This window comes from Ornithodoros turicata, unplaced genomic scaffold, assembly GCF_037126465.1.
Source record: "Ornithodoros turicata isolate Travis unplaced genomic scaffold, ASM3712646v1 ctg00001137.1, whole genome shotgun sequence".
Taxonomy (NCBI): Eukaryota; Metazoa; Arthropoda; class Arachnida; order Ixodida; family Argasidae; genus Ornithodoros; species Ornithodoros turicata.
In genome coordinates, this window is record NW_026999474.1 from 117,966 (window position 1) to 134,894 (window position 16,929).

General features: G+C 44.1%; 1 protein-coding gene across 3 annotated transcripts in view; it reads left to right on the top strand.

Annotated features, from left to right (window-relative positions):
• The window catches only part of LOC135376500 (DDB1- and CUL4-associated factor 6-like), a 63,707-nt gene that overhangs the window by 8,331 nt on the left and 38,447 nt on the right, over positions 1–16,929 (top strand). For all 3 annotated transcript variants that reach the window (XM_064609008.1, XM_064609010.1, XM_064609009.1), the window contains exons 6-8: positions 2,115–2,250; positions 10,660–10,820; positions 15,148–15,207. In XM_064609008.1, coding sequence (XP_064465078.1) covers positions 2,115–2,250; positions 10,660–10,820; positions 15,148–15,207 — 357 coding nt within the window. The remainder of the gene's footprint in view (positions 1–2,114; positions 2,251–10,659; positions 10,821–15,147; positions 15,208–16,929) is intronic.

Here is a 16,929-nt window from a genome sequence, read left to right on the forward strand (position 1 = left end):
CCCCAGGGAGACGTCCTTTGTCCACTGATTTTTAATGTCGTTTTGGCTGCGCTGCCCTCCCTGTTACCTCGCGGCGTGTGCATCATTCTTTATACGACATCTGCATATGGTCGTCCTGTAAGCAATGGCCAGCCCTGCAGCGTCACCTTCAGAGTGCCCTGGACTGTGTTGGAACCTTCCTCCTGCAGAGGGGAATGGACGTCTCATCAGAGAAGACTGTAATGCTTCCTTCGCGCGCCGGCATCTAAAGAAATTTAAACCGCATATCGGCAGCTTCCAGATTTGCAGAGTGCCACATCATAGATCTCTGGGGGTTACTCTGGATCGGAGTTTGTCATGTGCAGCAGAGGTGCATTGTCTAAAGGCAAGAGCGGAGAGTAGACTCAACGTACTGAGATACCTATACGGCTCCAGATGGGGTAGCTCGACGAAAGCAATGCTTGATGTTCACTGCTTCCTCATACGCCACTTGTTAGCGTACCACATACCAGTGCTTCACAACCTCTCTCTCAAGACAGAGCAAGCCCTACAAACCATTCCTGCAAAGAGGAGTAAGCTATGTCTTGGCGTTCCTCAGGCAACTTCCAACATAGTAGTCATGGCAGAGGCACGGGAACCACTTGTACCTGTTTTCAGGATGCAAGAGTCTTTTTGCCACTTCTCTCGACTGGCAAATCGTCATCGTCGCCATCCCCTGCTTCGAGCCTTATTGCAGCGCTCCAGCTCTCCGTTCACTCAGGCTATCCAGGCACAACAGTTGATTCTCCCTAAGCACAAGCAGCACGTGTACCCAGCTGTTTCATTGTGGGCCCGGGAACCAGCAACCACCTGGGTCTACGCCGCCGCTAAGGTGTATGCACTCAGGTCCTCCAGCAGCTTAGTCTAGACCTAATGGAGAGATCGACGGGTAGAATTCAACTTTTCAGCGCTGCATCTGCAACAACAACATCTGGCTCGTCATGTGTGTTCGTCATTCCTGAACAAGCGCAGAAAGTTGGGCTAGTTGGTGAGACAGCATACTGCAGATGTTGGGACGCGTCATTCCTGAGATGGGTGTCGCACACCACCTCGGCTTCAGCAGCTGAGCTCCACAGGATCCATCTGGCACTAAGCTTCATCATTTCTCAACCCACATGCTCTCATTGGTCTGTGTACAGTGACTCAAGATGTTTGAGAATCATTGGCCTCTATGCTCATCACAGGGTCTCTGGCCCTAATTGTTCATGATGTGCTGCACCTATTGATGATGCAGCCTCACAGGGGCATGATATCATATTACTGTACACCGGATTCCTGGTCACTGCGGCAAGTTGGGGTCCGTAACCTGAGACCTTTTGTGGATTACGGCTAACTCGGGAAATTCTGTGAAGCTGTTCTCAGTTCAAAATGGCAATGTTGGATATTCATCTCCAAAATATGAACGTGTGAAACACTGGAAGGACGTACATTCACATATCAGTGGAATTTAGAATCCGCTGGTTAACAACTGAAGCCCTTGCTGTGTTGGAGGACTTTTGCTGCCGCGCTCCCATTGGCTCCGATGCAGTGCAGCACTTGGCTGCTATCATGAAAGTTGTTTTAAACTCTCAGATCTCCGGTACAAAGCAAACCACACTCGAAGCAAAGCAAACTCGCAGTCCTTTTCACAATAAAGGTACATTGATAACGGCAAGTTCACCTCGTACTTTGCTGCCCGTTCAATAATTCGACATTCGGATAATTTGGACATTTTCGTTGCTCCCGTGCGATCCAAACTAACGAGGTTTTACTGTACTTGGACTTACGAAAATCCATGTTTTTTAGATGATAATAATAATAATTGGGGGTTTACATCGCGAGACAACTGGGTTTTTTGGATGAATTAGATTGTTTAAAACCATTACCGGCGAGTGTTTGTCGGAGTTTTTCAGGTAAAACTGAAAATTCAGAAGCCCATTCATGTTACACAAATTATCTGTTTTGCTCCTGCATTGAAAGCAGCTTTGCATTGTTGTAAAACTTCAAGTTGACATGATAGACATATTGTTATATGTGAATGCAATATTGAAAGTGTCAACCAAGCATGCAAACATTTCACATGAACTGAAAAGCTTACTGAAATGTGGTTGGTGCAGGACATACTTATCAACTGCCACCGTGCAGTGACTTCCATCTCCGTCAACCCCCTGACGCCTTATCACTTGGCAGTTGGATGCTCGGATTCAACAGTGAGAGTGTTCGATAGGAGAATGCTGGGAACACGTTCAACAGGTAACATTACTACGTTCTAAACACAAACCTATGTGAAGCATGTTGATGCAAATTTTCGAGACCTTTGCTTCCACCATCAAGTATTTCTCCCATGAATCATTTTTCTGCTACGTTCTGGAGTATGTTCACATCAGTGTATGTTGTTGTGTCTTGCTCGGACCACATTCAGTAGCAGAACACTTTATTCATGATGATGGCACTCGTCCTTTACGCATGCGCCATAGTGGCGACACCACATTTCCCCACGCGAAAAAAAAACAACACATACGTACTAAGAAAGACTGTAAAATCTTAATGAATCAACAACTATAGTCCTTTAAACGAGTTAGAAGTGCGTGTCTCCTGGTACTTCTACGAAGTTGAGGTGTGCAGTCTTCGTTGTTTTGTCTTGGTAGTTCAAGAGGATTTGGCTGTTGTACCTTTGCCTCGGCATGGACGACAAGGTCTTCTCTGGTGGAGCTCTTTGGCTCCCAGTACAAGGCATCGATTCTGTTTCGGGCCTCCTTGATTGTAGTAGCTTTGGTGCCACGTCCTCATGAACTTTGGAAAGCCTGCTTGCATTCCAAATTTTGTTATCGTCCAACAGGAAGGAGTTCGGTCCTCTGTTCTCTACGATCTTCTTGGGCTCAGAAAACCTAAGTCGACCTTTCCGTTGATGACGTGGTAATTTCACACGGACGGAATCTCCTGGTTTGAAATCCCTTTAGCTGTGCCCCTCTTTTGCTGTCAACGTATGTTTTTGTGCCCTTCTGTTTTTCCTCACCCTTACGACATAGCTCTTCCATCTCGTGAGCTGGATCTTCAAAAAACCTTGTTGTTGGAAAACCAACTATGTTGAGTTTCGTCCGAATGTTCCTTCGATGAAGCAAGTAGGCTGGTGCTAGCCCAGTTGATCCGATCAGGTGTGGCTCGGTACACCAGTAAGTACTCTAAAACAGCTTCTTTGATTGGATGTTGCTCCAAGCGTGACATTTGTATCAAGTTGTTCAACACTTGGTTGAACCGTTCGACCATCCCGTTCTCTTGCGGGTTGTACACAGAAGAACAAGTGTGTCGAATTCCGCATCCTTGAAAGAAACTTCCGAATTCTTCTGACACGAACTGAGGTCCGTTGTCCGTAATGATTTGGGAGGGGTAGCCTTCCCGGCTGTAAACCTGTCAAAGAAACGGTCATGCTGGTTATAAACAGTTACTGTCCGTTGACAGAGGCCGTAACCAGACGCATCAGTCGTTTCAGTAACTGGTAGTGTGGGGTCGAACATACCCAACATCGAGCATGTGGACGTGAGTCTTTGGAGCCTCTCAAAGCGTTCTTGAGCGTTTGTGCTCCACTGAATGGCTTTTTCGCCTTGGAGCAAGTGACGTAGCAGTTCCACTTTGTCCGCATAGTTCTTTATAAATTTCGTCCAGTCATGTCCAGGAATACCAGCTCCCGTTGCATAGTGGTTAGGATGATCGCATTCCACGGCGAGACTGGAGCTGACACGGGTTCGAATCCTGTCACCGGCCGTGCTGTCTGAGGTTTTCCCTGGGTTCTCCGGAGACTTTCCAGACGGCACAGTTCCCCCCTGAAGTCAGCCCAGGACGCATACTAACCCCTCTGTCCCCCACTCCTTCCTGCTGTTCTCTCTCCATCTGTCCACAGCCACATAGCCACAGTTGCTTCGTGGTGCAAACACGGGGGGAAAAGATGCCCAGGAATGACCTCAGTGTGTGAAAGTCAGTGGGTGACAGAGCTTCCAGAATGCCTTTGCGTTTCCAAGTTTAGCCTTCCAAGCCTTCCAAGTTTAGCTATAGTGGGCTCCACTTCTGGTCTCAGTTTCACTTTGTGTGTGTAACCTTTAGCAACGTCCAGTCCTGGAGCAAACAGTTGCGGAAATTCACGCTTAGCAATGCGCTTGCAATCAGACGTCATGACTGTCCGACGTCGCCAAAATATTGTGTCTGGCTCAGACCATAGCCAGTTCCAGAACACTTTATTGATGACGATGGCACTCGTACTTTACACACGTGCCACAGTGGCGACACCACGTATGTCACTTGTGGCTCATAGAGTGAGCCGCAGTTCAAAACTTATTATTAGGGCTGTGCGAATATTCGAATACTCGAATACGAATTGAATACTAAACACTCGAATTATTCGATTCGCGAATCGAATATCAGGTATACGAATTTTCGAATATTCGACTATTTGTCGAATATTCGACTGATTTCGCGAATACATCTGCCCAAATTGTCAAAAAGTACAAACGACAACGCACTGCACAATAAAAAAAAAAAAAAAAGAAAGAAAACGCAATTGCGACGAAAACATGTACCATACGCGTCCGAACCCAAATCGAAACTGCGCACTTTCTGCAACTACAACTCCAGGCACGAGAGGGCGTCGTGGGCGTCAGCGAGTGCGTTCCCACTCCGATCGTTTGGCGGGTACCTTGTATCAGCGGCACACCTAGTTTCGTTTCCATTTCGTGCGTTTCGAAGGCTTCCTAACGATACAAAACATTTATTCAAGTCGCTATGAACAGGAGCGCTGCAAAGAGTGCCATATGGCAATATTTTACGAAGGTTACGTCCGAAGACGCTAAATGCAATGCGTGCGACGCCACACTCAGGACACCGTCAAGCACGACAACGCCACTTGCGAATCACTTGAAGAACAAGCATCACTCCTCGTACGTTCGTTTTCTAGAGGCAGGAGGTAAGAAATGGGCAAACGAGAAAGTAAGCTCACAGCAGACATTACAAGCAACATATCAAAAGCGAACTCTGCCAGAGAAGGAACGCGACGCAATAACACAGAGAATTGCGAGAATGCTCGCGATGGACCTACAGCCGTTTGACATCGTCGAACACAAGGGGTTCAAAGAACTAATCGCGTATCTTCAGCCCTTGTACAACATACCACATCGCACCACGTTTTCCAGAAGTGTGATCCCAGCATCGTACGAAAGTACAGTGCAGAATCTAAAGAAGGAAATTCGTGATGACGCTGAAAAAGGACTGCAGTCTATTTCTTTTACAACTGACCTATGGACGTCCAGAGCCAACCACAGCTATATCTGTGTAACATGCCACTACCTGACGTCAGACTTTCAAATCAAGACCATGACCTTAGCAAATGTGCATATGCCTGAAAAACATAGTGCTCTTAACATTCAGAACAGACTTGCATCTGTGATTGAAGAGTGGGGTCTTCCCACAGAACAGCTACCTGTGTTTGTAGTGACAGACAATGCCAGAAACATTACTTCTGCTGTTAAGGCTATGGATGTCATACACCTTCCTTGCATGGCTCACACACTCCAACTAGCAATTAAAGATGCTAAAGAGCAAACCACTGGAATAGGCGCACTGTGCAAGAAGGCTTGTGCTATAGTTGGGCACTACAAGCATAGCCCACAAGCACTGAGGAGGCTCAAGGAATACCAGCAAAGAATGGAGATTGCTCCAGTGGGGCTTATCCAGGATGTTGACACACGTTGGAATAGTGAATACGACATGATGTGTAGGCTGCTGAAGTTAAAAGAAGCAATTGCACTTGAGCTTCTCTCATCTGACACTGGAGTTGAAAACTTGACCCCAGATGAGTGGGAAGCAGCATGTGGTATGGTGACAGCTTTGCAACCGATTGCAGAAGCAACAAAAGGACTGAGTGGGGAGAAGTACAGCACTATTTCATCAGTGATACCATTTCTGTATGGATCTGAAGCTGTCCTAAAACAACAGGTTGTTGCTGAGGGGCAAGCCTCTCTATTTGCAGCAAATTTGCTAAAAAGTCTCAAAGTCCGCTTCGCTTTCCACACTGAACGTAAAGAGCTCCAGATAGCTACAGCATGTGACCCACGTTACAAAGAGATATTTTGCACGGAGCCACTGCGGCGTACCCTACTGGTCAACACTGTTGCTGCAGAGATGCCGACAGGAACTCTTTCAGTGGCTGAACAGCCTTCTGCATATGGAAGCCACCACACTGAGCCATCTTGTAGTTCTGTATGGGACAGCATTGATCAATTGCGCACCCATTCGAACAAGAAAGCTACAAGCCAAAGAAGTGACCATATTGTTGAGGAAGTAAAAAGTTTTTTCTCAATGCCTGTGATCTCCCGCAAGGAAGATCCCCTTCACTTCTGGAGGACAATTGGTAAGGTGACCTTTCCTAATCTTGCAAAGGTTGCACTGAAATATCTAGGGGTACCAGCAACAGAAGTTCCAAGTGAGCGTCTCTTTTCGGTTGCTGGGAATACTGTAACAGTGAGAAGAGAAAGCCTCACACCACAGCATGTGGAACATTTAGTTTTCCTCCACAACAACCTATGAGCTGTGTAGGCTTCAACTTGGATTTTTGGATGCATCGACTCTTCTTTTCATTATGCCATGTATACTTGACCCTGTAATTGTAACATTTTGGTGCTGAAAATAAATATCTGTTGCGAATATTCGATATTCGATTCGATATTCGACATTTGGTTTCCGATTCGATTCGGTATTCGATTCGACTTCAAATATTCGGATTCGCACAGCCCTACTTATTATTTATTTTTCGAGATACGTGGAAGGTAACTTGTAGGGGTGTGCGAATATTCGAGTTCTCGAATTCGAATCGAATATAAAACGCTCGAATTATTCGATTCGCGAATCGAATATCCAATATTCGATTTTTCGAATATTGGACTATTCCACGAATATGAAGGACACAACCCGAAAGGGGGCTTCACTTGATGCTTCTGTGCATGAGGTGAAGCCTGTTTTATGAAATTGCCCTTGCTGCAGGACCAACACAGGCGGGAAGGTGTTTAGTTTCAGATAACATCCAAAGTAGGTTTTGTACACATCGTCTGTGGAAGGGGTGGCGCCCCTCCCACATGCAGTTTAGCGGTGCCAATGAGGGACTTTGATTTGATGTCTGTGAGGTTGCCTTTATAAAGCTTGGACCCTTTAATAATGACTACAGCCCATAAACAAAAAGGGTGTCTTAAAGATGTCCCTTACGTCTAAAATTTCAGCAGTGCAACTTCCTCGGGCGACAGCAAAGGAACTAAAAGGTGCTCATGGCAAAGCTGAGGCAGGACGCAAATTTGTTTGTTTCACAAATGGCCTGTGGTTCTCTGAAAGGATTACAGCCTGATCCGTATAACATGCTACTGCCTGACATAAAATTTTTAAATTAAGGTAACCACTCCAGTACTCCAGTAAGTGTAGGCTCACCTGAAAAGCAGGAAGCACTGTCATGTAAAATTAAAGAGTAGGGGCTTTTAGCAGAAGAACCACATGTCTCTCTTGTGACAGTTAATGCCAGAAAAATTACACTAAAGCCATGGGCTACGAAATGGAAACTTTTAGTGCGAAAGTCACGTGTTGTAAATCTTGCACGAATATTCTATATTCGATTCGGTATTCAGAATTTTTTTCCCCCATTCGATTCGAGATTCGATTCGACTTAAAATATTTGGATTCGCACACCCCTAGTAATTAATTGTGATACAAAACTTACTAGTACACAGAAGTTAACAAAAATAACGTGTCAACACATGAACACATAGTCATGGAAATATTTCTCGTAATATTTTGGCTTAGGAGCATACCCATTTTGTCAAGCATGTCCACAAAATTTCAGGTTACAATCAAAAACAAATGTCCTGTACTAACTACCAAGTGGGCTAATTAATTCCAAATTGTAGCAAGGTGCAGAATATTTGAACATGTCTATCCTAGCGTTGTCCTAGAAACTTGTGTCTGATATGAGCTAGGACATTGCTTTGTTCTGCTGAATTCTACACGGGTTAACTAAAGAAACTGGAAGCATGCAATCAAGTTGTATAATTGAATGATGATTGATTGAATGAATGATCAAGTTCTACACTAACTGCATTTACATGAACCGGAATGTTGACTGACTAATCTGGAAGACATACAATGCACTGCAGCGCCCAAGAGAAGACTTAGTCAACTCACTTAGATGAAAAGCTACCCTGTTTCAGTCAAGATGCCCGGTTTTCATGGTAGTGCTCATTCAGCAGCTGTCGTCTCAACTCCTTCATCCTAGCAACTTATTTCTGGGGCTCTTTATTTTTTGCAAAACTTTTTGCTTACTAGGTGAATGAAAGGACCTTCTTGAGCAAAGAAATGAAAGCATTTCTTGAGGAGGGTGTTCTCAACTTGTCGTCCACTAGAGTCAAAACACCATCACGAAATGGGAGACCAAACGTGCTGTATTGGACTGAGGTGCATGACACCCATGTGAGACACTCATGTGAGCCAGTTGTCGAGCTTAGTTGAATGTAAAACTGTGTCCCAGGTATAACTTTGTACAAAAATCTCGATATCCTTTAAGTATCCTCAAATAGTCCGAGTTCACACTGTCAAAGTGTTGACAAATAGAAATGCCGCATTTTATGGAATGCCTGAAAACCCCCAAACATGTTGTATTGTGTGGGCTGTGTACTTTCCAATCAAAGCTTGAGGGAATAATAAGGTTCTCCAAATATTATTGGGTCAACGAGTTTGTGTTCTTCCATATTAAGCAAAGACAACATGTTACCAACAGAGTGACAACATTGTCTAACGATGTCAATTATTTTACAAAATTGATACAGTGCAATGCTGTTAATTCGAAATCTTGTAATTCAAACTGCAACCCATTCAAACTTGGCAAATCCATGTGTAGTTGAACCTCTAGATAATTGAAATTGAGAATGACTGCACTTTAATTAGTTCGATAGAACAGTTCGTTAAACTGAATATGCCCAGAAAAAAATTGCCAACGCGCCGACCCACGCTCCCCATTCTATGCAACACTGTCATAAGACTGGCGTATAACATGGAATGCTTATTATTGAATGTCACTCAATTTTCAATGTGTACAAATGTCCTCGCCATGCTTGCTGTCCATGAGTGTACGAAAAGAGTTACGTGTTAACTGTACTTTCCAACGTGGCACGCACAGGATGTTGGTAAGTCGTGGATGGGAATGTCATTTCTCTTCTCAGTCATGGACACCACATTGATTACTGTATAAGTGGTTAAATTCGTGGGCTCGATAATTCGCGAATTTGTCAGAAGCCAGGATCAGGCAGTTATCCACGGAACCTTATATTCGCGGTACCGCACTGCGTCCACGCTCCATCTTAGGGACCATCCACCTTGAACTTCCTGGAAGACGCTAATAAAAGGTATCGCCAGTGGGTAACTCGTTCAATTAGTCTTCCTTTTGAGCACTTCTGACTGCAAGGGTTGCGATTAGGGAGTCATACTCGGCTTGTATGTATGTGTGTCATTGCCAAACTGCCCTGTCTCCCGTCATTCTTGTCATCGCATCGAGCAGGTTGCGCTTGGCACTCGATAGTGAGGCGGCAACTTTTACAAAGGCCTATAAGCGTGGCAGAGTGCATACATGCTTGCTGGATGATCCAGGCTTACAAGGAACTGGAATCACGGGACGCCTACATCCGCGCGGGATTCGTACGTGAGGGCTGGACTACTGTTTCCAGTTGCAGCGGCGAACTGAACACTTTGCGAGGCAATGCAGTGTAATAGCGTAAGAAACCCTGTGTACATAAGTTGCCTCAGCATCCTGGGCCAAACCTCTTACATATTTCGTTCACGTATTTTTCTGCCATTGGTTCGAATATTTTGCGGGACTTTAAATTCGCGAAGAAACGGGCGTTCGCGAATTTCGCAAAAAATAGGTCCTCGCGAAAATTACTACTTATACAGTATCGCAGATTACTAATCAACTGATAAAACCTTTGCTTTTTGGACCATACTAGTCACAAAGCACCACTGGAAAACAAATTCGGAAAACGAATGTAACTGGGGAGCGATTGCGCAGTTCCCACAGCAAAAGCACGTGGATGAATGCTCAATTTGCTAGTTACGTCATTTCACGTGACAACAGAATGCATCGTCACAGTGACCTTTCTCCTTCCCTCCCCTGTGGGTGGGAATAATCCTCTCTCTCTCGCTTCTATGCAGCACAGGGGCACATGCGCAAAGAGGGGGTTTTGAGTGTTTGCTGCCTATGGGCTTCATTAAATAGAACGTGTCTAACGAAAACACTTCGTTAAATTGATATGCATTTATCTTCTATGAGAAAATGTATATGCAACAGAAATAATGTGTTAAATATAGGATTTCATTAAATCGACGTTCATTATATGGAGGTTCGACAGTATTTGCATAATGATACGTATTTCTACATAGAAATGTGATTGCATGTAAACACATACACTGTAACACATTCTACCGGTGAGTACGAGTTGTTAAGAGCAGAAGGTGTATTTCTTTTTTTTTCATTTGCACGAGACACCTTTGTTGCTTGCGGGTACAGCATTGTGGAATGTTACTTGTTGTCGAAGTGTGTCTTTTAGACCGGGTATTGGTCTTCTGCAATAAAAGTTGTTTGTTCAGGCAACTACATGAGCAACAGCCTGGATGCCATGGTGTCCCGCTTTACAGTGCCAGAATTTGAAGGTCGAGGTCATAGAATCACATCTCTCACGTACAGTTCTAATGGCCGGGAGATGCTGGTCAGCTACTCATCAGACTACATCTACTTGTTTGATGCACGGGTAAGCAGCACTCTGGAAACACTTCTCTTTTACAACTGCACATATTGTTTCAACCTCATGTCCTGCTTGGGTTGAAGTGGACAGTGGACAGTGTGGGTAGTACTTGAAGTACTCGGTACTTAAGTAGCACTTAGAGTACTCGGTACTTAGGTAGTACTTAGAGTACTCTTTGGGGTACTTTTATACTTTTACTTTACTTCAAGTAATTCTGCTTAATAATATAGTTTCTGCTTTACTTGAAGTATGTTTTGCTGTACTTTCCATTGAAGTACAGTTAAACCTCTATGTAACGAAGTCGGTAAACATATCGCAAAACTTGGCTATATGGAGAACTTCGTTAAAGAGAACATTAGCGAAATTTTGGTGGTCATCACTGGAATTTGGTTGCCTGAAAGTCGCGGGCATATAACGCACGAAAACCAAGATTACGGGAGAGGAAAAAGCTATTTATTTGGCATGGAAATAGTCCGTTACTTGCTTTTGCGCAGTCTCGAAAAACGTCGGTGTAACACACTGTCCATATCTTGCCAACGCTGCCAAAGCTCCCTCCCGATCCTGGTTCGATGCCGCGTACCATCGAAGCACGTCAATAGAGTCCAACACCTGTCTAACAGACACGCTTTTTTGTTGTCGGCGTACATGACAGGAACCCTCTTTCCTCGAAAGCAGTAAGGTTTCTGGCTCCGTCCAATTCCAAGAGGAAGCCGCTTATCACTGCTGTCCACGTTGACACAAAAAAGGACGGAAAACCGAAAAACAACGATTTTCGCTTCAACACATTTGCCATGGTGTCGACTTGCCCCGACAGGATGCAGCTGGCAGCAAGAGACAACCGTCGAGGGGTAGGAGAGGAGGAAACTCCTCCCTCTCATTCGTCGAACGCCAGTTGTGTCGGTCACCGAACCCACGACGTCCCCCTCGCCCTATCTCTCCTTTGTACTGGCGTCTCAAACGCAAGGAGTGACCTGGATATGATGCATCCCGGACACCCTGAATTCCAGAAAGTTCGGCAGTCGCACCATTTCTGAGAATCGAAGGAGGGTTTTGTGCGCATGCAACTTCGTAACGTAGAGAACATGGACAAAATCACTTCGGTGTACGGAAAACCCAAACACACAGGCTTCAATGGGACGGATGTACAAGAATTAGAAAAAGTTCGCTAAATAGAGAAATTCGCTGCATGGAGAGTTCGCTATACGGAGGTTTAACTGTACTTGATATAGCCTTCTGTGAGCCTTGCTAGCTCACTGCATGACAGCCCATGTTTCCACTGGTCCTTGAGGCCCTCGAATACCCCAGAATAATCGGAAAATGCCATTTTCAAGGCCTGTGAAGCAGTGGAATTTTCCACAGTCCTTGAAAACCCTCGGTTTTGCACCTTTTTCTTATTATTGCGGAGTTTAATTGTAGCCTGAACTCTAGCTTCGAAACCACAGGAATTCATTGCAACAGGAACCAGCAGTGGAAACCACAAGTACAAGAAATGAACGGCCGTTGTATTAATTGAGCTTTCTTTTCAGTCCTGTTATCTTTAGCATTCGGAAGTTATCGATGACGCTTGTTAATGGATACCTGTTGTACAGTCTCCATGCATTGTACAGTCCTGTGTGATACCTGTAGCTTGTAAAGATTTCAGTGAAACACCGAAGCCCTGCTGGTCATAAACTGTGTTTCACATCCCAGGCAGGGCAACAGTTGGAAAGACCCTCGAATTTCTGTTCCAAAATTGAGTGGGAGCCATCCAGCCCACCAACGCAGGGTTCATTGTGGTTTTCACAGCACTGTGCCCAATTTGAGACACTTCTCAATCGTTTCTCAATTGTATCAGAACCACTACGTGTTCTTCAACATTGTTTGCTCATGCATATGGTGTCCACGTGTGGTTTGTCTGAGAGATTGCATTTCAACTATGCAGTATGTGCATACATATTAGTCTCCTTAAAATTTAAAAGCTGTGGCATGAAAACAGTGTGTTGTATTTGAGGGTACTTAATAAGCACTTCAAGTACATTTCTCAATACTTTATACCTTAGTAAAGGTATTCAGCACCAGCGGGACTTTTTACTGTATTTAAAGTAGCTTCATATTTTCGCAAGTACATGCAGTCAACCCCCGTTTATCCGATTTTCACTTATCGGGATCCCGCGCCATACAGACAAAAATCGTGGGGACAGATTTCAGTCCACGCATTTTAGCTTCAATTATCCGGGCTTCAGCTTCTGGATCCGGACAAGAATTTCCAGGAATGACTATATAGGGAAGTACCCAACAACTTGCCCAACTTATCCAGTCTTGGGTCTGAGTACATTTTCACCACCGGGGGGTGACAACCTTGAAGATAGAGTGAACTACTCCGTACTATGCTTCAACGATTTCCCTCCTTCTCATTGTGCCCATGCGGAGTGGTGACCAGTCCAGTCATTTGCAGAGGATGGGAGGACCCTCAGTCCGAAAGTGACAAAGTCAGCCAAAAAGTCCACCAGCAGGTTTCTAGTATCTCGATGTGGACAGCTGTGATGAAACGTGTGCCATCATTTCTGATGAAGACTGCGTTGATATTGTCAGTTGTAATGACGGCAGCCATGAATCAGATGGCGTCACTGCAGAAGCGCGTGTGGTGACACTCCAAGAGGCCCGAAATGCATTTAGAGCTGCTCTGGTGTTTTTTTTTTCTGCAAAACAGTAACGTTCCTGAAGTGAGTGCCATAACTAAGAGCTTAGTGAGCTTTGAGCTTTGTGCTTCAGTAATCTTGCGCAAATGAGTGTGGGCAGTTTCGAATGTATTACAAAATAAATACGGGCCTCGTGGACAACTCAAGATATCATGTTTCACTTATCAGGATGTCCCGCTATCTCGATATTTTCACTGGGAACGGTCTAGTCCAGATAAACAGGAGTCAACTGTACTTAGTACTTTACTCGAAGCATTTGCCCAAGTTCATTTGGTGTCTAAACTAGACATTGGAAACACAAGCGAATCACTGGTCATTGATGTTGATTTGCAAAGTACTACGAATGCAAACAGATCTAAACTTAGTTCCTACTAGTTTCTCAAATCATGCAGCTTAACATTTTGACCATATTTGAAGCTGACAAATTTGAACAGTGGTAACATTTATTCATAAGCAACATTGTATTTGAAGTTGCACTTTGAAGTACACGCCACTTTGTGTTGGCATCGCAGTAGTCATGCTGATACGTGATGCGTAAGTGGAACAAGCTACAAATTATTTGAGGATATGGGGCAGTAAACAAATTTATAATTCAGATACAAGTTGCCTGCCCTCTGTGGGGGACATAGGGGAAGTTGTCTGCTAGTCATAGTTTTTGTGAATGCTGCACGCAGTGAACACAAGGGTTTCATTCTACTTGAACATATGCAACACTGAGCACTTTCACGCTTACTGCGGAAGCCATTGCATTTTTGTGCACGATTTAACGGTGTCTTTGTTTGGCATATTCTAATAATGAAGCCTGTATTACGACAAGCCCGAAAAAGCTCTCTATTGCAGCACCGCAGGTGCCTGTCCCCAAGTGACAGAGAGAGGCGAGGAGAGAGGAATGTCAATGTCACACTGTATTCTTATTGGTTATTTACATTGTCATGTGGAGTGATATAATCGAGCAACAGGCACCCATCTCATCGCTTTTGCTATGGAAGCCATACGGTCACCCCCATGTCAGTTTCAAGTATTGATCTGTTTCCTGTGGTTCTTTGTAATTAATGCAATCTGAAAACTAAAGGTTTTGTCAGTTCACGAGAGACTAGCGATAATCAGTGCTATGTCCAAAGGTGAAAGGAAAAGTGATGTTGCTGTATGTGGGGTATGAACGTTCTGCCCTAGTGTCATCAACGACAGTTCAGACAAAACTTCCGCGTTTGTGCTCCGTTCCGTTTGTGCTCAATAGAACTTGCACGATATTCAAAAATAAAATTGCTGTTCATAACTTTTTTTTCTTACAGTCTTGTGAAAAAATGACATATGCTAGAATGGGCTGTGCAGGTCTTGTGCTTGAACTACTTTTTCATGACAACTTCCCTTTGAAGAATTATTCTATTTAATGAACCAAAGTGTGGTTATTTTCAATTTCACTGTGTAGAGGTTCAACTGTATACAAAGTAAATGTTTTCCATGAAGCACTCATATGTAAGGGAGTCAGGGCCTAGTCAAGCCACATGGCTTTTTTGCCCTGATTTCCAACACCTTGAGTGTGAAATAAAATTATCTATCTATCTATCTATCAATATGCTCATCAGGCAATGAACAAGATGAAATGGGACGCTGAACTAATTTCTTGATTTTTGCTTTTGCTTTTTTTCTTCTAGGACGATGGCCAGGTGAACCGAAAAGCTTATGGTGCTGACTCACAAGCCTCATCCACTGATGTGCGTGTCTTTACATGTATTACGTTTAGGCTTGTGACCTCTTCCACTTCAGACAGTCTAGATATGCTCATCAAAGTTTCTGTTCTCAGCACAGATTTTTGTGTTAACTCTAGATATCACAAGTCAACACTTATGTTCAGTACTTAATGAAATTTTATGTAATTGGCTTTATCTCGTCAAAACCCTCCATTTGCCTCAGGATTGTCCTTCTTTTGCGGAATATTTGATGTTGATTGTGGCATTACATGGGGATTTAAATCGACCTGCGATATTTTTGTGGGTTAAATATGATCGGTCACAACTCCAATGCAGGGCGCCACTAATACTGTGAGTACTTACACGGCTGAATGTACTCCAAGTGGAAAAAAAAAGGATTGCGACAGCAAAACCTGGGAAGAAATTGTTAGAGTTGAGTGTAATTTTCTTTCTGCACTGCAGAGGTACGAAAATCTAGAAAAGTGCATGGGACAAGTCAGTGCTGTGTTCAGCTATCATACTTTATTTAGCAGCCACAATTTCCTGAAAATCAATTCCACTGAATTTGGGAGAGCTGGGCATTCTTGGCAGCGCTGTTGTTGAAACAAACTGCAAAATGCAAACAATGCAAAGCTGTGAAACGTGAAGGCAACGTGGTGCCAGCAATCCGATTGTGAAACTAGCACTTCTACAGAGAGCACAAGTACATTAAAAAGGGGAATGCAAGCGTGTGAATTGCACCTTAGTTTTTCAGTTTGTGTTGTGCAATGCCTGATTGCCTCTCAAATGTGCAAGAGCGCAAGTTAATACGAGGAAACATATGAACATTTTTCGTCATCTTTCATCATGAGGAAACATGTTCCTGTGTGTGGCTAGATCATTGATGTTAGAAATCGCTATAAACGGGCACGAACGCTGATAATAACAATGAATAATAATAATAATAATGAATAACTAAGAAAACTACTGATGACTGCGGAGTTTGGTGTCTGCTCCAGATTTATTCAAGTTGTAGTGGAATGTTTAAAGCAAAACCCTGCAAAAGCCCCTATGAAAGGTCTTGAGCTACAAATACTGGCAACAGGCTGCCGGTACTACCTACCTTTCGCCAACTGGCAGTGTGAGCAAACAATCAGCTGTGCCTGTATAATACCCGCCTGGTGGCAACCTCAAGTACAGTCAATCCCGTTTATTAAAATCTTTGATGTGACAATAACTCCAATATTACGATCAAATTGCTGGTTCCCGTCAGTTCACCCATGGTACTGCACGTAAACGAGACACTGATACAATCAAGGATCGGAAGTTACACAGAACGCGAGCCAAAAATCGCTAAAACCCTGTATTTTTTGCTGATCCGATATAAATTTAGGCTGTTCCCCGCTATGTATTTATAACTGCTACCCCAGAGGATAAGGGCACTGCTGATTGGTTGGGAGGTGAACTGCACTCCCCGCTGCACGGCAGGCATGGTCTTGCAAAAGCATCTTGTGTGCAGCCACCCCAACAGGTCTACTCCCTCCTTGCACATTGCCTGGATACATCCATCATGTTCATTGGTACCCACAATTCAATCGCCCACATTCAGTCCCACTCATCCACATCATCTATGTCATCATCTCAAGGACGTGCACATGCAGTTCTTATTGACATCGTGGACAGATGTAATTTTGAAAAACTACGTTGTTTGAAGATTCCTGCCATATTGCTCCATACCTCACAACCGTCAGAAGCTGCCAGACTGCC